We start from the raw sequence: 21832 nt of genomic DNA on the forward strand, positions 1-21832 counted from the left end.
ACGTAATTAACGTCCAAAACATTGGGATTTCTATATTTTGTACTTATGATATTAAAAACTAATATTTTCAAACTTTAGCATCAGACGTTAGAGTAATTACGACATCAATTTATAGTAAAAAATATCAAACTTTATTTCAAACGTTCAAGCCCTTACACCATGTAAAGCGAAACTCAGTATATAACTGGAGAAAGGTCAATGGACAGACTCATAATCCACCGAGTTTAGAAGATTATAATTGGTCCAAAAACAACGTGTCACCGAGTTTAGAAGATTATAATTGGTCCAAAAACAACGTGTCACGAAAGAGTTATTGTATTATAAAAATAAAAATAAAAATAAAAAATTCTCGATACCAATCGCACCTAATCAATTTTCACATTTCCCGCCATTTAACAAATTAGGGCTTAACAAATTCAGCTTCAATATCCAAATCCCCCAAAAATTTTACAAGCAAAGCAAAAAATTAACATCAATGGCGAACCAATCTGATAATTCTGTAGCGTTTTCAGCAGCGGAGGTTTGTTTACTTCTTAATCTTCTCTATAATTTGCTTAAAAATGAATTTATCATTTGATTTTATGCTGATTTATGGTTTTTAATTGTTGTTTTTGCATCTACTAGATTCATCATATAAGCAGTTGGATGTATTTCTCCAACTTGAGCTATATGTAAAATTGGGGGTAGAGGGAGTGGAAATGTGGGGAGGGGAGTTTAGGTAGCTAACCAGTTGAGCTATTAAGATTCTATGTAGATATGTGTGATAAGTATACACAGTAATATTCAAGTACTTGTTTAGAATCCTTGGTTCGCATTTGTTTCAAGTGAAAATTAAGTTGGAAATTTTTCATTTGATTTTGGGTGTGTTGGGTAGGAAGAAAAATGTTTTCCATGTGAAGTGTTCTAATGGGAAATAAGTGGATTTTTTCTTACTTATTTTTTGGTGAAATATTAATCCAACAAAATGCATTTTATGTAATATATTCAAATATGGTAACGGTGGGGCGGAGGGTTGGAGTGTGGGGATGGAGGTTGGGGTGTGTTAGAGGGTGTGGAGGAGACTATTGGTGTGATATGTCACTTATGGAACTTGTTCTTTCTACATATTTAAGGAGGTTGTTTTCCGAGAGAATATTTTCCAAAAACTTTTGACCAACTAAACGCGGGAATACACCCTTTGTGTTGTTTTGTGTTCTTAATGATCTTGGATCAGTGATTTTTAACTTCTTTGTTTCTCAATTATGCAGTTGGAGTTTCTAGCGGAAGATGAAATGGTTGAAATTGTGCCCAACATGAGAATGGAACCTCTCAATCTTATATCTGTATTATTCTACTCCTACAGTGACTAAATTGATTCATATAATCTCGCTTGTATTCATGCTGATTTTTGTTGAAAATGTACCAATTGACAGGGAGATTTTGGACCTTTCCGTCCACAAATAGCAGCACAGGTGCCTCTCTGGCTAGCTGTGGCTTTGAAGAAAAGAGGGAAATGCACCATCAGACCACCTGAATGGATGTCCGTCGGTAAGCTTTTGATTGTTAGGAAAATTTGCTAATCTGTTCTTCCAAATGCAGTGCTTAGTTAATTTATGTTGTGATTCAGATTTGTTTGTTGTGTTTTCTCTGTTACGGAGAAACAGTTAGTGATTCTATTTTACTAATTTGGAGTTAGTTGCTGGAGTTCCTTAGAGTTGTTGCTAGCTCAATTTGTATGTCTGAACAAGGATGTTTGAAATCTAGATCCCTTAAAATAAAGTGTTCAGTATTGAATGGAGATGAGCCAAAATAGAGCGGAATGATAAAGAGGAATCATGTAGCCATCCCCAACTAGTCTGGGATTCAGTTTAATACATACCTTCTTGTGGTTTGGATATTTACTTTATTTTTAGTTTGGTAAGGAGATAATAGTAATGCTACTATACTGGTACACAAATTCTCATGGTCCGTCTTTAACATCTTGTTTTTCCTAGAAATCAGGTTGTTGTATTAGCCTCAGTCAGAGGCATAAGATACTGACTTCTTGTTGGCGAAACTGTTCAGTACTTTGGTTTTCCCCAGCATGCTGTTATATCAGCCATTTCGGATAACAGTATAATGTCCAATACTATTATAGCCCTTGGTTAAATCTTCCTCAATTGCACCTCTAACTGGACATTTAAAATCCCATTCCTCTAGTAACTTCGTTGGTGCTTGAATTACTGGATAATTGTCAAGAACATGCCTTTCTTTACAAAAAGGATGATATTTATCTAAGACAGCAGGTCAAGTTCAACCTGTCAGCAATATGCAAGCAGTCTTTATTTCATGTTTCAAAACCTGTAACTGTTCCACAATCTCTCTTAATAAGTGGAAATTCCAGCTTTAAACTTAGCGGTTGACAATAGATGTGTTGTTTCATTAATTCCAAGAAAAAAAGATTACTGCATGAATGAAAATATTGACACAAGTATAATGGGAAAATCTCCGGTAAAGTATCTGGCTCCTATAACCAAGAGTTTTGTGTCTTCTCTGATTTCCTGTTTGTCTAGGCATAGCACACAAATTACTTCAACCAAGATAAGCCCGCTCTATGTTGTATTGGACAACCAGATGGTTAATTATTTTTTTTTGTTGTTAATCTGATGTGACTAATTTCACACTTGCTCATCAAGCTTTGTCCAGAACTTTAAGGTTTCCTGCTACAGATCATTTCAATTCCAATAGAAATTTTATATTCACTGCTGTCATATAATCATGTAGATTGTACTTGTTAGGTTTCTTACTAATCTCTGCTTTGTCGACTAGAAAAGTTAACCCAAGTTCTGGAGGCTGAAAGAGACTCTGAAAAGTTCCAATTGCTACCATTTCATTATGTTGAAATCTCAAGGCTTCTTTTTGATCAGTAAGTGATTTCTTTTTTTTTCTTTTTTTTTTATATCAAGATTTATCATGTTGGTCTACTGATGACACTATTAAATGATTTAGTGCCCGTGAGGATATTCCTGACATCTATATGGTGAGTCAATTATTTTCTCAGTTCAATTGGCTTCAAATATTTAGTAATTCAGCCAGAACTCTTATTCAAACATGCTCAATAGGTGAGGTCTCTTATTGAAGATATTAAGGATGTGCGGTTTCACAAAATTGGAACTGGCTTGGAGATAATTTCAAAGGAGGTCACATATGCGTTGAGGGTATGCTTATTCATTTATCAGAAAATGCTTTTCTCATTCTGATGCATGTGTCGTTTTGATGATCAATATCTTAGTCATGTGAGGAATCTGCCGGGTTTTTTAATAAGGAGGCATATACTGATTTAGTTACATTGGTGCTTATATCTTAAAATATGGAAGCACAATTACCATCCATTCTATTGGAGTTACTCAATACTGCAAATTCAGCTGACGGTCCCGTGGATGATCGGGTGTATTAATTTACAAAATCAATTCCGTTTGAGTTAATAGATGTAGTTTAACTACAATTGAATAACTAATTAAGCCTGAGTTGTGCATTATAAAATTTCTCCCCTGCATAGCTAGAGCTATCTAGAGCTGTGTAGCATTGGAGGAAAGAGATAAGATTAGGAATGAAGATATCGGGGACAAGGTGGGAGTGGCCTCTGTTGTTTACTGTTGCTTCAGTTAATACATTATTTGGCTATTGTTACTGTTCCTTGTTTTGTGAATGCTGTATAATGCTTTCCTTATTATTTGCCATGTCCTCTTTACTTGTGTATTTTTTTTTTCAAACTGCTTTGATGTGTTACTTGAGCCACGGGTCTCTCGGAAACAACCCCTCGACCTCCATGATGTTGGGATAAGGTCTGTGTAGACTCTACCCTCCCCAAACCTCACCTATGGAATTACACCGGGTCTGTAATTGTAAAATGCTACATTTTGTCCTGGGATAACTTTGTCCCAGATTGAGAATGGCCAAAGGAAATAGAAATCAGACTGATGATTATAAAGTCGTTCCATGCTTAAGGTGTAGAAACAACTGTAGCATTTGCCATAGCTTCCTATAAGATAATGGAGTGAACCTTTTCATATGACACAACATTTGGGGAGAGAGTGGAGAGGCAAATACATACTGTAATTCTTCCTTTTCTTTTCTGAGGCGGGGAGTGGGTTTAGGGGATTTTCCTTTAGTGAATTTGTGATTTGCTATTTTGAGGAATAAATAGAGACTCTTTCTGGTAGGATCTAATATATTACACCCGAAACTTTACAGCTTAAAAATCTCTCAGCAATGGAGGCAAATATAGTACGTCCATTTGTTACCAAAGCTTTGCAGACATTTCATAAGCTAAATACTACAGAAGCAATACCAGAATCAGGCAGCATTCCAAACAGACAGCGCCAAGCTGTGAATCAGCGGGACAAGGTAAGTTCTTAACTATTTTATCTCCCTTATCTAACCATTCACACTTGTAGTATGAAATTATTGAGTTTTATCATTTTGCTAGCAACAACATTTGTCATATTATTTCGTTGTCATTACTGTCCTTTCCTCTGTGTGTTATGTACCAATCTTCATTTCACATTATTCCATCGTTCTTACTTGTTACTTCTCTCATTTCTATATACCCTTTTTCAAACTGTTTGAAAATGCATTTGTTCAAGCCGAGGGCTATCAGAAACAGCCTCTTTATCTCTACGAGATAGGGGCATACACTCTACCTTCCTCAGACTCTACTTGTGGGTTTACGTTGAGTATGTTGTTGTTGCTAGTTATTCATTTTTTGACGCTGTTTTCTTTGACATCCAGCGCGTACTAAAAGGTCGATGAAACTATTCTCTCTTCACTTTGCCTCATGCTGTGACGCTCCAAAGAGACGTGAATTGAGCATCCATCCTACTAGCAAAGAAAGAACTATTATTAACATGCAAGTTCATTTTGTGTATGTATCATATATATTGCCACTTCTTTTAATCAGCAATGCAATGACTTGTACTATAAATTTTGTGGTTATCTTTGTTACCAGAGATCTCGAGTTTGAGCTCTTGTAGTGTCAATATTGATTTAGTCTGACCCTAATATGGGTATCGGACATCGGGATCAAAAAGCCTTATTTTTCATTAGTTTTGCACAACTTATGCCAAACTAACTTTTACTTGCCTCACACTATAACTAAACAAGAAGTTTTCTCTCTTCCATACATTTGCTTCAACATCGCAAATTAAGCAAAACCATATAATATACATGATCCTCAATTTATTCAAAAATCTCCTATAAATAATCCTTCGTTTTCATTCTTCATTTCTCAATAACAACCAAAAAAAAAAAAATGGAGGTGTCTAATAAGAAAATAACATCTCCATTATTTACTTTCTTGTTTATTTCATCTATCTTTATTCAATTTTTTCCTTATGTTTCTTGTATAGGTGTTAACTATGGTACCCTTGGCAACAACTTACCCCCACCATCACAAGTTGCTCAATTCCTCAAAGACAAAACTATAATTGATAAAATCAAAATCTTTGATGTTAATCCAGATATCTTAAAGGCCTTTGCTAACACAAACATCTCAGTTACTGTCACTGTCCCCAATAGTGAAATCCCAAAATTGCAAGACATTGGTTATGCAAAAAGCTATGTTGAAGCAAACATTAAGCCATTTTATCCACAAACAAAAATTGATGTAATTGCTGTTGGAAATGAAATCCTTCATTGGGAAACACCAGAAGTACAAAACAAGTTAGTTGGTGCAATGAGGACACTATATCAAGCACTAACACAAAGTGGTATCAACACTGTTAAAGTGTCAACACCCCATTCTTTAGGAATTTTATTGAGTTCAAATCCACCAAGTCTAGCTAAATTTAGACCAGGTTGGGATGTAGGTATCCTAGCACCAATGTTACAGTTTTTACGCGAAACGAAAGGTCCTTTCATGGTGAACCCTTATCCATACTTTGGTTACAACCCTGAACAAGTTGATTTCCTATTGTTCAAACAAAACAAAGGCGTTTTCGACAACTTTAGTAAAAGGACATACACAAACATGTTTGATATGTTGTTGGATGCTGTATTTATGTCAATGAAAAGACTTGGTTATGATGATGTTGATATTGTTGCTGCTGAGACAGGATGGCCATCATTTGGTGAAAGCTTTGAACCACAATGTACTGTGGAGAATGCAGCAGCATACAATGGTGGATTGGTTAGGAAAATTGTTGGTGGAGTAGGGACACCATTGATGCCAAATAGAAAAATTGATACATATATATTTGGTTTGTTTAATGAGAATACTAAACCAGGTTCTAATGCTGAGAGGAATTTTGGATTGTTTAGACCTGATTTTACTCCTGTTTATAACGTTGGAATCATGAAAGGACAACAAGTCTTGCCATTCCCACAACCACCAAAGGTAAACGTCATTCTGTCACTTACAATATCGTTTGCTTGTTTTTCTACCTTCACGTTAGGGCTGTGTATCGGCCGGTTTGGTTCAGTTTTAAAGTTTATCGGGTTGGCTTATTGGTTATCGATTTTGTAGAGATGCTAAACCGTTATAGAACCATTAAGATATTGGTTATTGGTTTATCGATTTTTGATCGTTATCGGTTTAACCGTTAAGATTTGGCACAAAACAAAAAACATTGAAAATCACTTAGAAACAAAGTGATTAACCAAATAAACCATGCACTTGAGTTCACAAGTTATATCTTGCTTAAAAGCAAACACTTTTACATTGTAGAATAATCAAGTATTTGAGACAACCAAAAATAAAAGTAGGAAATTAAAATCTAAGTCGAGGACTTTATATACAATATGGTATAAATATTATTATTTAATTTACTATCATGTTATCGGTTAACCCGTTAAGAAAAAACTTTAGACCGTTAAGAACCCGATAACAAAAAAAATCAAAACCGTCATCAAAAGCACTAACCCAATAATATAAACCAATAACTTTTTTATCGGTTCGACTTATCGGTTTAGATTCGATTTTGAACAGCCCTACTTCATGTCATGTTTTAACGACTCGAACTCTAGAACTTTCTGAATCAACACCATTTTGGTTCATAGTACATATATTATTTTAATGAGATAATTACGGCTTGAACGATTCAACTATCTAATTTACAAAATATGTGAAAAGTGGATATGTGTATATTTTGATACTAAATATACATATAATATGCATTAGTATACACAATTAGTATATATTGTGTATATTTTTGTCTTGTTGGTAAGCTAGTTAGCCGAATAATATATATTCATCAACTTTTTTTTTAAATGTTGTTAGTGCATAAAACTTAAACTCGATTTTATTAACAAGTTTTTTGATTTTGATGTATACAGCCTCTTCCACAACCGCAACCGCAACCGCAACCACAACCAAGAGGCCCAATTCCTGTGGCAAAGCCAGGCCCAAAAGTCCCAGTCCAACCAGCCCCAAGACTACCATCCCATCCAGGCCCAAAACATTCAGCCCGTCCAGGCCCAAAACTGCCAGCCCAACCAGCCCCAAGACTGCCAGCTCAACCAGGCCCAGTATTGCCAGGCCCAAAACCTGTAGGCCCAATGGGGAAGAAATTTTGCATGCCCAAACCACAGGCTACAGATGCACAATTGCAGGCCAGTTTAGATTGGGCCTGCACTAATCAAGGTGTGGATTGTGGCCCAGTTCAAGCTGGAGGCCCATGTTTTGACCCAAATACTGTTAGGTCTCATGCAGCCTATGTTATGAATGCTTACTACCAAATCAAGGGCAAAAATGACATCAACTGTGATTTTTCGGGTTCCGCAGCCATCGTCTTCGCTGATCCAAGTAAGTACTCAACATTTTTTCAATCAGTGTAAAGAATTTTTATACTATTAGATCACTTTGAAAAAACAACATATGTTTATTCAGAGTTTAACTCCATACATACGAACAATGTATAGATCATCAAAAAGACAAAATATTAAAGCACGTGTTAATTTTGCACAGTAACCTAAATATTAAGCAAAATACTCCAAAAACAAGTTAAATCATACAACTGTAAATTTATATAAGTTAATCACTGACGGTATAACATGTTTAACTATCTGTCGTACCAAGTGACCTGTCTTGTTTTCTAAATTACTAATTTCACCTTTTATTGGCTATTTACCTACATTTATCATTGAGGCCATCGTAAATCATAAAGATTCCTTTTGCACTATCACATTATAAGAGTTAAACTCAAAAAATAATTATCTAGACGTAGCTGTTTAAACTATATGAGATTAATAATTAATCTGAAAAAATAAGATAAATAACTTGATATGACATATTACGATACAATATATATATATATATACACACACTTGGATTTTGTTTTAATTGAAAATCTAATGATGTCTTTATTGAATTTGTTTGTGATTTTTTGTAGGTTATGGTACATGCAAGTACCTTTCTTAAATTCTATGGACAAAAAAGGAAGATTTTGAAGCTACTCCAACATTTAAAGGATTAGTTTTGACATATTGAAATTTTGATTTTTAAAGAATTTGTTTCTTTGATGTTTTCACAAACTAATCAAATTATGTTGATGTGTAGTATGTATTTGTTGCAAATAAAACAATAATAAAAAAAATGTTGCCTACTTCATTTGCCATGATTTAAAATTTTATCTATATTCTACATTCTTTAATAATTTGATAAATTAGTTTATCACATTCTACTAAAATTAAACAATAATATAATTACTATTTGAGGAATTAATTATTTTTATTCTTTAAGTGCGATTTATTTAATACTGAAAAAAAGAAAACACGATTAATATTAAGTTATCTATCTCATAAAAAGGCATGAAAATGCTATTGATGGATTAAATAATTCATGTTATACTTAAAATTCAAATTTGTAACTAAATCAAATGAAGCTTATAATAGAAATTGTTTATACATTATTGACTTGTTATAAGTAAATTACCTACAATTAATTTTTTTTTATTAAAATGAGAAATTAGTTCAAGTTGGAGGCCCATATTTTGGCCCAAATAATGTTAGGTCTCATGCAGCCTTTGATTGTGATTTGGCCCAATCTAGAGGCCCATGTTTTGGCCCAATTACTGTTAGGGCAAAAAATGACTTAAATTGTGATTTTTTGGGCTCTGGTGTCATAGTGTTTGTTGATCCAAGTAAGTATTTGAATCATTTTTTAGTTTAATTTCGAACAGCTCAGTTGAAAATTTGTCGTAAAAAAATTATATATAGAAAATTATATAAAGTATATTGGTCACAAATTACTTTTTTCATACATGTAGGTTAATTCTTGAATACTCTCCGTAAAACTTCTGATTTCGCCACTATTTTCGAGTGCAAAAGAATTCTATACTATTAGAATCGAAGCGAATTCAGAATTTGAAATATATGGGTTTCTACAATAATCTATCATAGTTATAGAGCTTAAAGTAAAATATTTATAGTTATTTAGTAAATTTCATACCAGAAATATTGAGTTTACGTATATTCGTAGCCTGTCTCTTACATCACATTAAAGATATCATAACTTCTATATACTGACAAAGCGAGGTAAGCTAAAATGTACCTAATCTAAAAATATGACGAGTATCTTATTACTACAACATATTACGATACACTGATAGTATAACGCCGATTCTTTATATATTGCATATATAAATATAAATTATTTTCTATTTTTTTCCCTTTATAGTATATAGTTGGAACAATTTTCTTTTTATTGACAATTTAATGATGTTTATCTTTTATTTGTTGTAATTTTTTTTTGAAGAGATCGATTTAATTTTTTTTTTACTGATATATCCTTTTGGATTTTTTGATAATTTTTTTTACCCTTTGTCTTCTGACTCAGTATATTATTATGGTGTACTTCATAATCATAATTGTATAAGGACTTAAGTAAACAACAAAATGATTTTTAAACGTATAAAATCAATATTGGATTAGTAAAAATAAATGCGGGAAATGAAAGATGTTTAATTAATTAGCTTAAGAGATTAACCAATAATTAGTTTCAAATGGAACGTATAATCATGCAAATAGATATTGAAACTTTGATTGACGTGAATATTGATTTGATAATTATAAAATATATTATTTAATTAATTAGATGCATAATTAAAGAAATAATAGGGACTTCATATTGATAAGACATTTTAATTGTTTTCTTGTTATATTAATTAGAGTTAAACTAATTTATCTATCCTATTTAGAGATTTGCTTAAGATATCGCGTGTGCCTTTTCTTCTGAAACTCAGCTGAGTTGGATGATGTTTTCTAAATTTTGAAATAATAACTTTACGTTAATAAGACCACAATTCAAGCTAATATCGTTGAATATTATTAGTTAAATTTTTGTTCGAATTTTTAACTTTATTCAAATTTATCAATTCTTCTTTTTAATCCATCCTTTTAACGATCCGTCCTACGTTACAAAGTGTTACATTTTAACCAAACTCTTAAAGCATCGTAAATTCACTCTAACGATATATAAACAATTTTGTTTGTCAAAGCAATTAATAATAATTTCAGTACCCAAACAAAAAAAGTTGATTTTTTTTTTCAATTCTGTGACTATTATTTAAATTTTTGAATATATAAATGATTGCTAAATTCTAGGAGATTCGAGATTAGAAAAATAATAATAGTAATACATAGGGAAAATAAAATTTTGTCATTGAGCTACATTGGGAAATAATTTTTGGCCCACATAATAAAATTATCACATACATTTTTCCTAGACAAAAATATATTTGATACAACATATTATTTGTCTCAAATAAGAACAAAATCTAATATTATTATGTACATTTGAAAACTTCAAAAAATAAAATCTAAATATGTATAATAAAGACAAGAATTTGCCAAAAAATTGATGAATAAATGATGATTGAGGGAAATAGAACAACTATACAAATCACAAGAGCAATAGTAGTCACAAGAGCGTATCTGTATTTAAATTTGATTAATCTACGTAATATCGAAGTCAAAAATTTTTTAAAATAATAAATATATATTTTTAAAGATGCAAATTATATGTTCATAATAGTAAAAATATAAATGTTTGCTCATATTTATTTTTTTACATGGAGAAATAATTCATTCATTTTATTTTATTTTTATCTTTTGCCATCTCTTTGAAATGATTGATATATATGGTGCCTTTGAGCACAAACAAACTTAATTTATAAGACTTTTTTGTTGTCACAAAAATAAGTAGATGTCAAAAACCTTATCCCTTAACAAGAAGAACCACACAAATTAAGTAATTATTTTCCCTTTTCTTTCATTTCTTTAATCACTTTGAAGTAAAAAAATAAAAATAAAAAATTCATACATTTAATAAGATAGTTAGAAAAGTTTTAAATGGATAACCATGGTTAAAATGCTGGGGTAATTATAATTCGAACACTTGACGTTATAGAACGATTTCAAGTTGAATTTTTTAAATATATGTATATCTGTCCAACAAAAAGCATTAATATTCGCGTCATGTCAATTTTACATGAAAATTGAAGAAGAAAATAACGATCAGTACACAACATCATGCTTGTTATATAATATATAGTACATCCATTTTTGAGTTTGATCGATAATGACGTGTTTTTCAAAAAGCAAATTTACGAGACTTGTTGATCGAAAACGAATCATACTTTTATCACGAATAGATCAATACACAATATTATGCTAGTGATACAATATATAGTACATTCGTTTTTGAGTTTGATAATAACGTATATTTCAAGAAGCAAATTTATGAGACTTATTGAGCGGAAACGAACCATACTTTATCATGATTCTTATTGTTGTGTTTCCTTCAATAAAAAAGTATTTTGGTAATCATGTGAGCAAACAGGGTTGAAAGAGTAAAGTAATTAATAAGAATAATTTTAATCATTTTATTGCGTTGATAATCGTGATTTATGTCTACTAATAATAGATATATTGTTTTTATTTATTTATTTAGATATATTCAAAAATTGATAAATTAAATATAGGAGAAAGATTATAAGTAATTAAATTCTTTGTCCCAAGTTTACTCCATAAATAATCATAAGCTTTACCTTTTTATGTTTTCACTTGAAGTTTAAATTACTTCACCATAACTTGAAAATTATTAATCCAATTTAATCTGCTGTGAAAAAAAACAACAAGATTATTTGCCTTATTTTTAGGATTATCTAATAATTAATTTCAATTATGTTTGAGAATACCTTATAATATGCTTGATATTAAAGATTCGATTTTATGAAAGTATTACGCTCGATTATAATTTTGATTCAGATTATTTCCTTTTCTTATAATTTTTTTTATCGTATGCAGAATATTGACGTTATTCAATATAATATAAATTATACTTATATATTTATCGAAAGAAATAAAAAAAAAGCTCAAATTAATTTTTGAATTTTAATAAATATTTTAAAATCATATGACAGGTTCAACATGTGCACATTTCCAAGTTATAATTTATTTTATTTACTTAAACAGTACATTGAACTTTGAAGAATATTCTCAGTAGAAAAATAAAGGTAATATATATAAATAAAATATGTAATAGACAAAAAATAAAATAAAATAGATGTGACTTCTCTTCGAACTCCGTATAAATTAATAATTGTATAATTTGGTTTAATAGTCAATGATTTTAGTAAAAATTATAAAAAAAAATCAATATTTCAATCTTAGCAAAGATAAAGAAAAATTAATTTCTTTTGATGTACTTATATTTTAGTGATTTAGAGTGAAACATTAAAATTAGATTCAATAGCGATAAAAAATAAAAATCAAACAATTAAATAAAAATATTCTGAAACTAGCTCAAATACTATTATTATAAAAGGAGTAATAATATTGAGCATATAAAATAAAAACAAATTATAATTATTAAAGGAAAAAAAGGACAAAAGAAGTGGCATAAATCATAATTGTGAAGCTTTCACAACTTTATCTAGACAAAATTAAAGAGAACAAATCTTTTTCTAGTACAAAAGCACCCAAAAGATTATAATATATAAGTATTATTTTATTCTTAAATTTAAATAAAAAATTTCGTGTGTTATAAGTAAAATATTTTTGGTAAAAATTTAAATTAATCAAATTATAAAAGTCAAATACAAAATATTAATATATAGTTGGTTTGAATTGATTTTTATCTTATAATTTATACTTTTGATTTATTTTTAATTATAAAAGAAACTTAAAACCAAATATTTATAAGCATTTTCTTTTATTTTATCTAAATAACATAAAATTAATTTGACTTAAAAACACCTCAAATAATTCAGTCCAAAAATTAAAAAAAAAATCCATATGGATACAAAATAAAATAAAAATCACTTATAAATTTATTAATTTAGCTCAAAGATAACATACTTTATATGCAAAGTATGATGTCATTTAAACAAATCGAACATCTACCAAAAATATTTTATCGATATATATTTCATCGATAAAATTATTATTATTATTATTTTACGAAATCTTATATATTTAAAAAATAACATTTTTAAAAATGAATTTAGATTAATCAAATTTTACGAATTAAGAAAAAAAAAAAATACAACCAACCATTTATGTAATGAAATAAATTAGTACAAAAATAAATATGGAATTTATGCAAAGTGGTATTCCCTTTACTTGTTATCATCATTACATATTATTATTATTATTATATAAATATATTTTTATATATTATAGTTTTTTTAAAAATAAAATTATCAAAAGCTAAATATTGTGTTCTTCTTCCTCATTTCTTCTATCTTCTTCATCTTCCATGGGAGAAAAGCAAAAGCTTAAAGAGAAAGAGAAAATCAAGAAGCAAAAACACAAACACCCAAATGATGAATCTCCAAAACCCACTTCAGATTTCACTTTTAAACCCATTTCCGATGTTAAAGGTCTTCGATTCGGCGGTCAATTCATCGTTAAATCCTTCACAATCCGCCGTGCACGGCCGTTAGAACTCCTCCGTATCCTCTCCCTTTCTCCGCCGTCAACCAAAAACTCCAGTTCTAGTTTCAATTTCACTTCAACTACAGCTTATTTACCCACAAATTTCACAATCTTAGCTCATCATGCTTGGCATACACTTACATTAGGTCTCGGAACGAAGAAATCGAAGGTGGTTTTGTTTGTTTTTGAATCGGAGAAAATGAAATCGGAAATCGATCGGGTTTGGCCGGTGGAGATTCCATTAGGTGAAGTGAATAAGAAGATGATTCGAGGTTTAACAGGTACTGAAATGGCGAGATTTAAGTTTAGAAAAGGTTGTATAACTTTCTATGTTTATGCTGTAAGAAGAATTGGGGATTTAGGGTTTACTTGTGCTGAAGATCTGAAATTGATTTTACAATCTGTTGTTGCACTCAAAGATTTCTTCGATCATACTGCTATGTTAGCTATGCCGAATCAGAGAAGTATCAATTTTCCATCGGAGATTCAACAAATGGGAATTGCTCATTAGCCGCCGCCTCCTCCTTCATCTTCTTCTTCTCCGTCCATTGTCGCTCGGATTATTTAAAAATGTTGATAAACTCAGTGATACAGAGGTTCTGAATCATCATCATGTCGTTCGGATTATTCAAAAATATTGGTTACCATCTGTTGATAATTCGAGGAGTTTGAGTAATATAGGTTTTTGAATAATCATAGCTGAGTTCTATTCTATGTTGTTCGGATTATTTGAAAATGTAGTTTGGATTCTGATAAGTACTTGTTGATAATTTTTAAAGAATCCGAGTAATATTGATTTTGAAATCATTTAAATTCTTTGTTTGGATTATTCAAACATGTTGAGGGATAAATTTGTGTTGCTTGAATTATTTGAAAATATTTTGGGATTTTGATATGTATACTGTTGAGTAATATCGGTTGTGAATCTATCATTTGCTATTTCTTGTTTGGATTATTTAAAAATGTTGTGGGATTCTGATACGTATATATTATATATTGATAAATTTGAAGAGTTCGAATAATATAGGTTATGAATCATTATTTTATCGATTCTCGTCTGTGTTGCTTGGAGTATTTGGAAATGTTACGAGATTTTGATACTTATGTGTCGATATTTTTGAAAGGTTCGGACAATATCGGTTCTGAATCATCATTTCTCGAAGTTGTTTTCAAAGATTAAACATATTGTTGGTGTAATTATGTGAAGAGTTCGAGTAATATTGGTTCTGAATAATTATTTATTTATTTTCGTTGGTGTTGTTTGAATTATTCAAAAATATTGTGGAACTGTGATATGTACTTGTTGATAATTTTGTCTTGTTCGAATTATTCAAAAATATTATGAAATTCTGATATGTACATGTCGATAAATTTAAAGGGCTCGAATAATAGAGGTTCTGAATTATCTTTTTATTAGTTCTCATCTATGTTGCTTGAATTATTTAAAATATTGCAGGATTTTGATATGTACTTATTGATAAAATTTTAAAGAGTTTGAATAATATAATTTTTAATCGCCGTTTCTGAAAGTTTTATTTGATGATTAAATATATTGTTAGTGTAATTTGTTTTTAGGTGATATAATAAGTTTATACGTGTTGTAATTGGAGTTTTTATTATATTTTGAAGGTTTTTGAGCTTAGTTTTACTAAGGACAATAGCATTTTAAAAATATATTTTGTAAAGGATAAATAAAAGTTTATGTCTAGTTATATTCAACTCTAACATATTTATTTTTAGTTAATTGAAGTGTTTGGTTTTTTAGTTTGTTGATGTAAGAAGTTTGATATGTCTAAACTATTCTTAGAATAATATTACTATTAAATATGAAGTAATAAGTAATAAAATAATTAATAATTATGTTAATTTATTAATATTCACTAGTAAATATTGCAATTAATTAAAGGTAAATATTATAAGAAATAAATAAGATTGTTTTAATAATAAATAATTAACTTGATCAATCGAGATACTAAATTTTTTTCTACAAATCATTTATAATAACCTTTAAGGTGTAACAATATTTTTTTTTTGTAAGTTAATTTGTCGGTAAAATGAATTCAGAATTTAAACTTTGAATTCAAAATTATATTTATTAATTTCAAAATTTTATTATTTATACCTTAATACTTGTATTGGATGAGGAGTTCATTTCATTTTTTTTTTCTCTTTGTTGACTTGAAATATATTATAGATATGAAGAGGGATTTGTTTAATTTTTGTGGAAATCTTTTATACTCTCTTTTTTTTTTATTATATAGAGATTATTTCAATATAATAAATATAGATTGAATATGACAGAGTTAAGAGTTCAAGAATTGAGATTGAAAGCAATTGTTTTGATTATTTAATGTCATTTAAATTATTTTGAATTTTTCCCAACATATGAAAAAGTTGACTATTTTAAGATCCAGCTCATGAATAAACATGATTGCTTAAATTATTGAACATTTCTAAAAAAAAAAAATTTGCTAAATTTTATAAATCATTTTCATGTGCTTTCCCACAAAAATTTAATACATTGTTGAAATCATTTTCTTATTTTAATTATAGTTTATGATTTAAAATCATATTTATATCTGAAACATATTTTTTCGATGTTAAAGGCATTCCGAAGAACAAGAAATATATGTATATATATATATATTTTACTGGTAATCAATTAATATTTATTTTTAAAAGTTTATTTTAGTTATTTTTTAATATCAATCTCTAGTAAAGGCGGATCAAATATATTGTGAATGATATACATAAACATTGAAATGTGCTTAGTTTACTCAAACTCTATAAATATATAATTATATTCGTGAAATATTTAAAAAATATATTTATGTGATTTAAATTATTATCACACATATATTAACTTAAATTATAATAAAAATTTATAAATTTTAAATTTCAAATCCATCTCGGAATATATGGTGAGTTAAATTGAAGTGTTATTAGCTAGTATCCTTTTAAGATGACACCAAAATAAATGCACATTCTGTTATTAATTTAATTTGATGATTTATAATAATGTCTTGAACAATTTTAAGAAGGTATTAAATAGGAGTATATAATAAACTTCATGAACAAAGACCAAATTTATGAAATTTAATTTGCTTTTTTTTTTTTTCTGTCATTCAAGTAATGTGAACTTTACTCTCATTCATGTGATTAATATTCAGGTTGTTCATGTGAACTTTATTACATATTAGATACTTCGCGTGATTTTACTTGTCATGTTTTTTATGTATTTTTTACGGATCAATGAAAGAGTGTTTGATTAAATTGTCCCTATTTATTCTCCGACCTCTATTTAATATTTTTTTTTTTATTCTTATTTACTTGTTCATTTTTTACTTAATATGCCTATTTTAAAAAAATAATTGATATTTTAAATTTATCATTTTACTCCTATTAATTGATAGAATTCCAAAATCAATTTACTTATCAAAGAAACTCTTCCTTTTTCAAAAATATATATTCTCTCAATAAATTAAGGATATGATAGGTAAAAAAAAAAAATTAGGAAATTGTCTTTTTTTTATTTGTTAAAAATGACAACTAAATATGGAAAAATAAAAATTTTCAACAAGCAAAAAGAGATAGAAGGAGTATCATATTTATTAAGGATAAAGTTGGTAGAAATAAATAGTTAATTATATCTTGATTTTTTAAAATAACAATTATTTTGAATCAACTATTTTTAATAAATATGATGACCAACATGAATCGGAGGGAGTAAAATTTTAAAATAAATAATCGGAATTGCCAATTAAGCATACGACGGTGAATTCTACCAAAATGGAGTATGGTAGAGGCAGAGAAAATTTCTCTTATATAACGATAAAATGCATAGAAATTAAAAAAAAATATCAATAACGAAAGCAATCTGCTGAATCGACATATTTTCATGAGCCAATATTCTCTTTCTTCAATAACTATTTCATGCTTGCATGTCCCATGCAATTTTTCTAAATACAACCTTTTAGTTGGTTAGAAAAATTGCCTATATTATAGGCAACTATGTATATAGTGTTATTAATATGTAGATATGTAATATCTACATCAAGGAAGTAGGGCATAGTAGTAAACACATCTCCACATGGTCATTTTTCCAAAATTGAGAGGTGGCTAATAACGGATTGAATCGAATTTGAATGAATTAGACTGTGTCAATATGAGATAAATTGACAAATACTTAATTTTGGGCCTTTAATTATGTTTTAAACAGTGTTTTAAAACTATTTAGTGACTTTTCACCTTTTAACGTAAAATAAAGTTTGCCAAAAATATTTTTAGTTAAAATAGATTCTTTTTTATTGGAGTTTGAATTTGATGAATTGCTTTTAGAGTTTCAATCCATAGAGGAAGTTTGAATTAAACCCCAACAAATTTATGAACTCCAACATATTGTGGTGGAATTTCACTTGTTAAAGCTTGGAAGCTTAAATACAATAAGGTGAAATTTCAATTTGCCGAATGTTTCAAATCGTATTTTAGTTAGGTATATCTTTACTTAATTTGTATTTGTATATTAAATAGTGAAAATCCTTTGATTACATTTAAAACAAAAGATCAACTTTAATTGCCGACTCAGATTTTTATCAGACCACCTAATTTTTACAATCAAACCAACAAACAAAATCATGATCCAGTCCGTCCAAGATTACCTGAATCAATTAAATATATGTCATAACTCAACTCGCTTAATATGACCCAATTACCAAACCCTCAACCCATTTATTTTGGTTCTTCAAAAAAAAAAAGTACTAATTCTAAGTAGTTTGATTCTTTTAAGTTACATTATTTTGATTTAATAACATATTAGGTCATTTTAAATTTAACCTATAGAATTAAGTCAACAAACAGATCATAATCCAATCGTTTAAACATAAACAAATTAGGTAAAATTACTAAAAATGTATTATTTAAGTTTATTATCTCTACACAAATTGTTACCTCATTTTATTATAACTATCAAATTAAAAAAAATAAATAAAACCAAGTAATATATTGATGAAAAGGATGTGACCTTGATGATGATTATGAATAATTAGATAGTGAGGAAAAGTTAGCTAGAAGAAAATAATGAATCATGGGGGAGACAAGAAAAAAAAATATAGTGCCAACTCTTCACAACTTTATGTATACCCACAAAACACTAAAAGTGAAAAAAGATTAGAAAATGAATTTTAAAAGCTCACAACTTCAATTTTTTTTTTTTTTAAAAAATATTATTCACTACCTTTATCTTTAATCATTTCTTGAGAAGGTCCCTCCAATAGAAACCAACTTTTTTTTTTGGTAGTTGTATATGAATTGGGATGTTTCATAGGTGTGGAATTCCACAAGGGATCAAAAATCTACTTTTTTTTAAAAAAAAAAAATTATTGTTATCGTTATTTATAATGAAAGTTGATGAATTTAAATTTGCGTCAGATGAAAATCAAAGAATGTTACTATAAGAAATAAATAAAGGATGACACAATAACAATAGTAATATATTTCGTGTAACCTCATAAGTGCGATATATGAAAAGAACAAAATAGAGAGATCGTTTTCGATAAATAATTAAAAGAAGAAGATGAAGAAAGATCAAGGCATGGCATACCCTACATTCACGGGGGTTTAGAAAGGGTCGAACTTTAAAGAAGTGTGATATAGACAGTCGACCTTGATGTAAACATTAATAATTGATTCTATGGCTCAAACTCAAACTCATGACTTATTAATTGTACGTAAATAATTCTCCGTCATTTCAAAATAAATGACATTACATGTATAGATTTAAACCATGCTTATTTTATTCATTTATTTGTTCCAATTTCAATCTATATATTAAAAATTAATATAAGGTAGTTCTAACTTCCAACTGCAAAAGCTAGAAAAGTAAGTATAAAAAGGCTAATGCTTAGATCACAATGTCTTGTGCACCTGTGATTCTTTGATTTGTTTACTATAGGTTTGGTAAACTTTCATCCATTTATAATTGACAAAAGTATAATTTTGTTTTTAAATAAAAAAATTAATATTATTAATACCTGATAAGTAATGATTTTAACAACCATTAGAGTATTAAAGCTAATCAATTTATATTGAAAATCAACTGTGTATTATTTTATCGAAAGAAACGAATTCGAATAAAATGAAACATATCATGATGATTTATATATCCGAATCCAAGTAGTTACTGAAGTGTAATATCTCATTAACATGGTTAGATAAGAAAGATTAAAATAATATTCAATAAATATGTAAAGAAAAACAAAGGAGAAAAACAATATTAATTGCACAGTCTGTCTTTCAAATAAATTGATATTTAATTTTTGCTCTTAGCAATCGAGCTTATGTCTAGCAGAGCCTTAGTTTTATAAGAGTGTAGAGTATATATTCTAATACATTGGTGATCTCTTCCTTCTATGAATCAAAGTCAATGATTAGTTACTACGAGATTATGTCTTTTTCTTCAAATACGCATATTTCGCGAAGTGCAAGAGAACGTATAAGCCCTTTCATATATAGCAAAAAAAAAATCATATTTATATAATATAACAAACTTTGCATAATTGCGCTCCATAGCAAACATAAAAACTGTATAATTCGCTATACATATACAAGTGTATGATTCGCTGGCCTAAATTGTATAATTCGCTGGCCTATTTCGCTGCAATTGTATAATTTGTTTTGCATACAGTTGAATCGAATTAAAATGTATGTATATTGCATAATTATAAGTGTATAGCAAGAAGATATATGTTTTTCTCGCTTTATACAAAAACAGAAACATAATATATACACTTCTATTGTATAAAGCTAGAGAAAATTGTATTTCACTGCAATTGTATAATTCGCAATTGTATAATTCGTTGGCTATTTGAAGTAAAATGTTTGTAAATTGTATAATTAAGTGTATAACATGAAGATATACATTTTTGCATGTGTATATACAATTTTCTCTCGCTTTATACAAAACAGAAACATAATTATACACTTCTGTGTATAAAGCGAGAGAGGCGAGCGAGAATGGAGAGTGGCGAGCGAGATTTTTGGGAGAGAGACGCTGACAAATTTTAGCTAATGTTTGCTATGGAGCACAATTAAATCAAACCCTAGCTATTCCATTTAATTTAGGTTATTAGTTTGCTATTATATACAATTTTCCCAAAAAAAAAATCAGTTTTTTTGGGCCTATAAGATAAAGGGCCTGGGAAAAAACATAAATGGGCTAGACTTGCAGAAAAAAAAACAGTTACACGCCCACCGTGGGGCTCGAACCCACGACCACAAGGTTAAGAGCCTTGCGCTCTACCAACTGAGCTAGACGGGCTTTGTTGTTGGAGAAGGTTTCTTAGTTAATATTATAATCACTAAACATTTGATTCAAACATTCTTGTGTCCAATTTGGGAGCCTGTTCATGCGGATTAAAAAATATACCTTCAGACTATTGTAAATGATATGCAGATGTCTTTCGTCATATTTTAGTGCCATTGGTACCTTTTTCGTCCAAAAACTAGAGCATATACATCCTTTATACAAATGGAAGAAAAATAGAGCGAAAGGTATATATGCTTTAGTTTTTAGACGACAAGACACTAATGTGTCAAAAGTATGACATAAGATATTTGTATACCATTTACGATAGCTCAAAGGTATATTTGTCCTTTTTCCTTTAAGGATTTAACAATTGTGAATGTTCAAACTAATTTTTTTTCTGCAAGCTTACTAATATTTTATAATTCATTCAGTAATTGAAGTACAAGAGATAGAAAAGTTGACGAACAATAATAAAAAAAATATGAGCAAAAAAATCAAATTGTGAAAATGTATATAAAAAGAAGAGAAGAAAAACTATGAAGAAATTTGAGTTTGCTCTATTCATTTAAAAAGGGAAAAAAACAAATATATATGTCTCGCTTTAAGGAAAGACTAAATAAGGATATGTGGCGTAAT

At 28.9% G+C, this 21832-nt stretch overlaps 3 protein-coding genes and 1 non-coding gene across 4 annotated transcripts; 3 read left to right on the forward strand and 1 right to left on the reverse strand.

Annotated features, from left to right (window-relative positions):
- The first annotated feature begins 353 nt into the window (after positions 1-353).
- LOC101265438 (DNA replication complex GINS protein PSF2) lies at positions 354-4942 on the forward strand. Its single transcript, XM_004239746.5, has 8 exons — positions 354-520; positions 1248-1322; positions 1413-1527; positions 2788-2884; positions 2968-2998; positions 3081-3176; positions 4213-4365; positions 4750-4942. Exons 1-8 carry the CDS (start codon positions 476-478, stop codon positions 4768-4770), a joined length of 633 nt encoding a protein of 210 aa, XP_004239794.1. The 5' UTR covers positions 354-475; the 3' UTR covers positions 4771-4942.
- A 295-nt stretch (positions 4943-5237) lies between these two features.
- Positions 5238-8558, forward strand: LOC101265131 (glucan endo-1,3-beta-glucosidase). Its single transcript, XM_004239745.5, has 3 exons — positions 5238-6352; positions 7291-7759; positions 8346-8558. Exons 1-3 carry the CDS (start codon positions 5270-5272, stop codon positions 8372-8374), a joined length of 1581 nt encoding a protein of 526 aa, XP_004239793.1. The 5' UTR covers positions 5238-5269; the 3' UTR covers positions 8375-8558.
- A 4977-nt stretch (positions 8559-13535) lies between these two features.
- LOC101264825 (uncharacterized) lies at positions 13536-14856 on the forward strand. Its single transcript, XM_004239744.5, has one exon. It carries the CDS (start codon positions 13715-13717, stop codon positions 14402-14404), a length of 690 nt encoding a protein of 229 aa, XP_004239792.1. The 5' UTR covers positions 13536-13714; the 3' UTR covers positions 14405-14856.
- A 6279-nt stretch (positions 14857-21135) lies between these two features.
- TRNAK-CUU (transfer RNA lysine (anticodon CUU)) lies at positions 21136-21208 on the reverse strand. Its single transcript has one exon. It is a non-coding gene; the product is annotated as a tRNA-Lys (tRNA).
- Positions 21209-21832: the final 624 nt, after the last annotated feature.

Source organism: Solanum lycopersicum, chromosome 5, assembly GCF_036512215.1.
Source record: "Solanum lycopersicum chromosome 5, SLM_r2.1".
NCBI classification, from domain to species: domain Eukaryota; kingdom Viridiplantae; phylum Streptophyta; class Magnoliopsida; order Solanales; family Solanaceae; genus Solanum; species Solanum lycopersicum.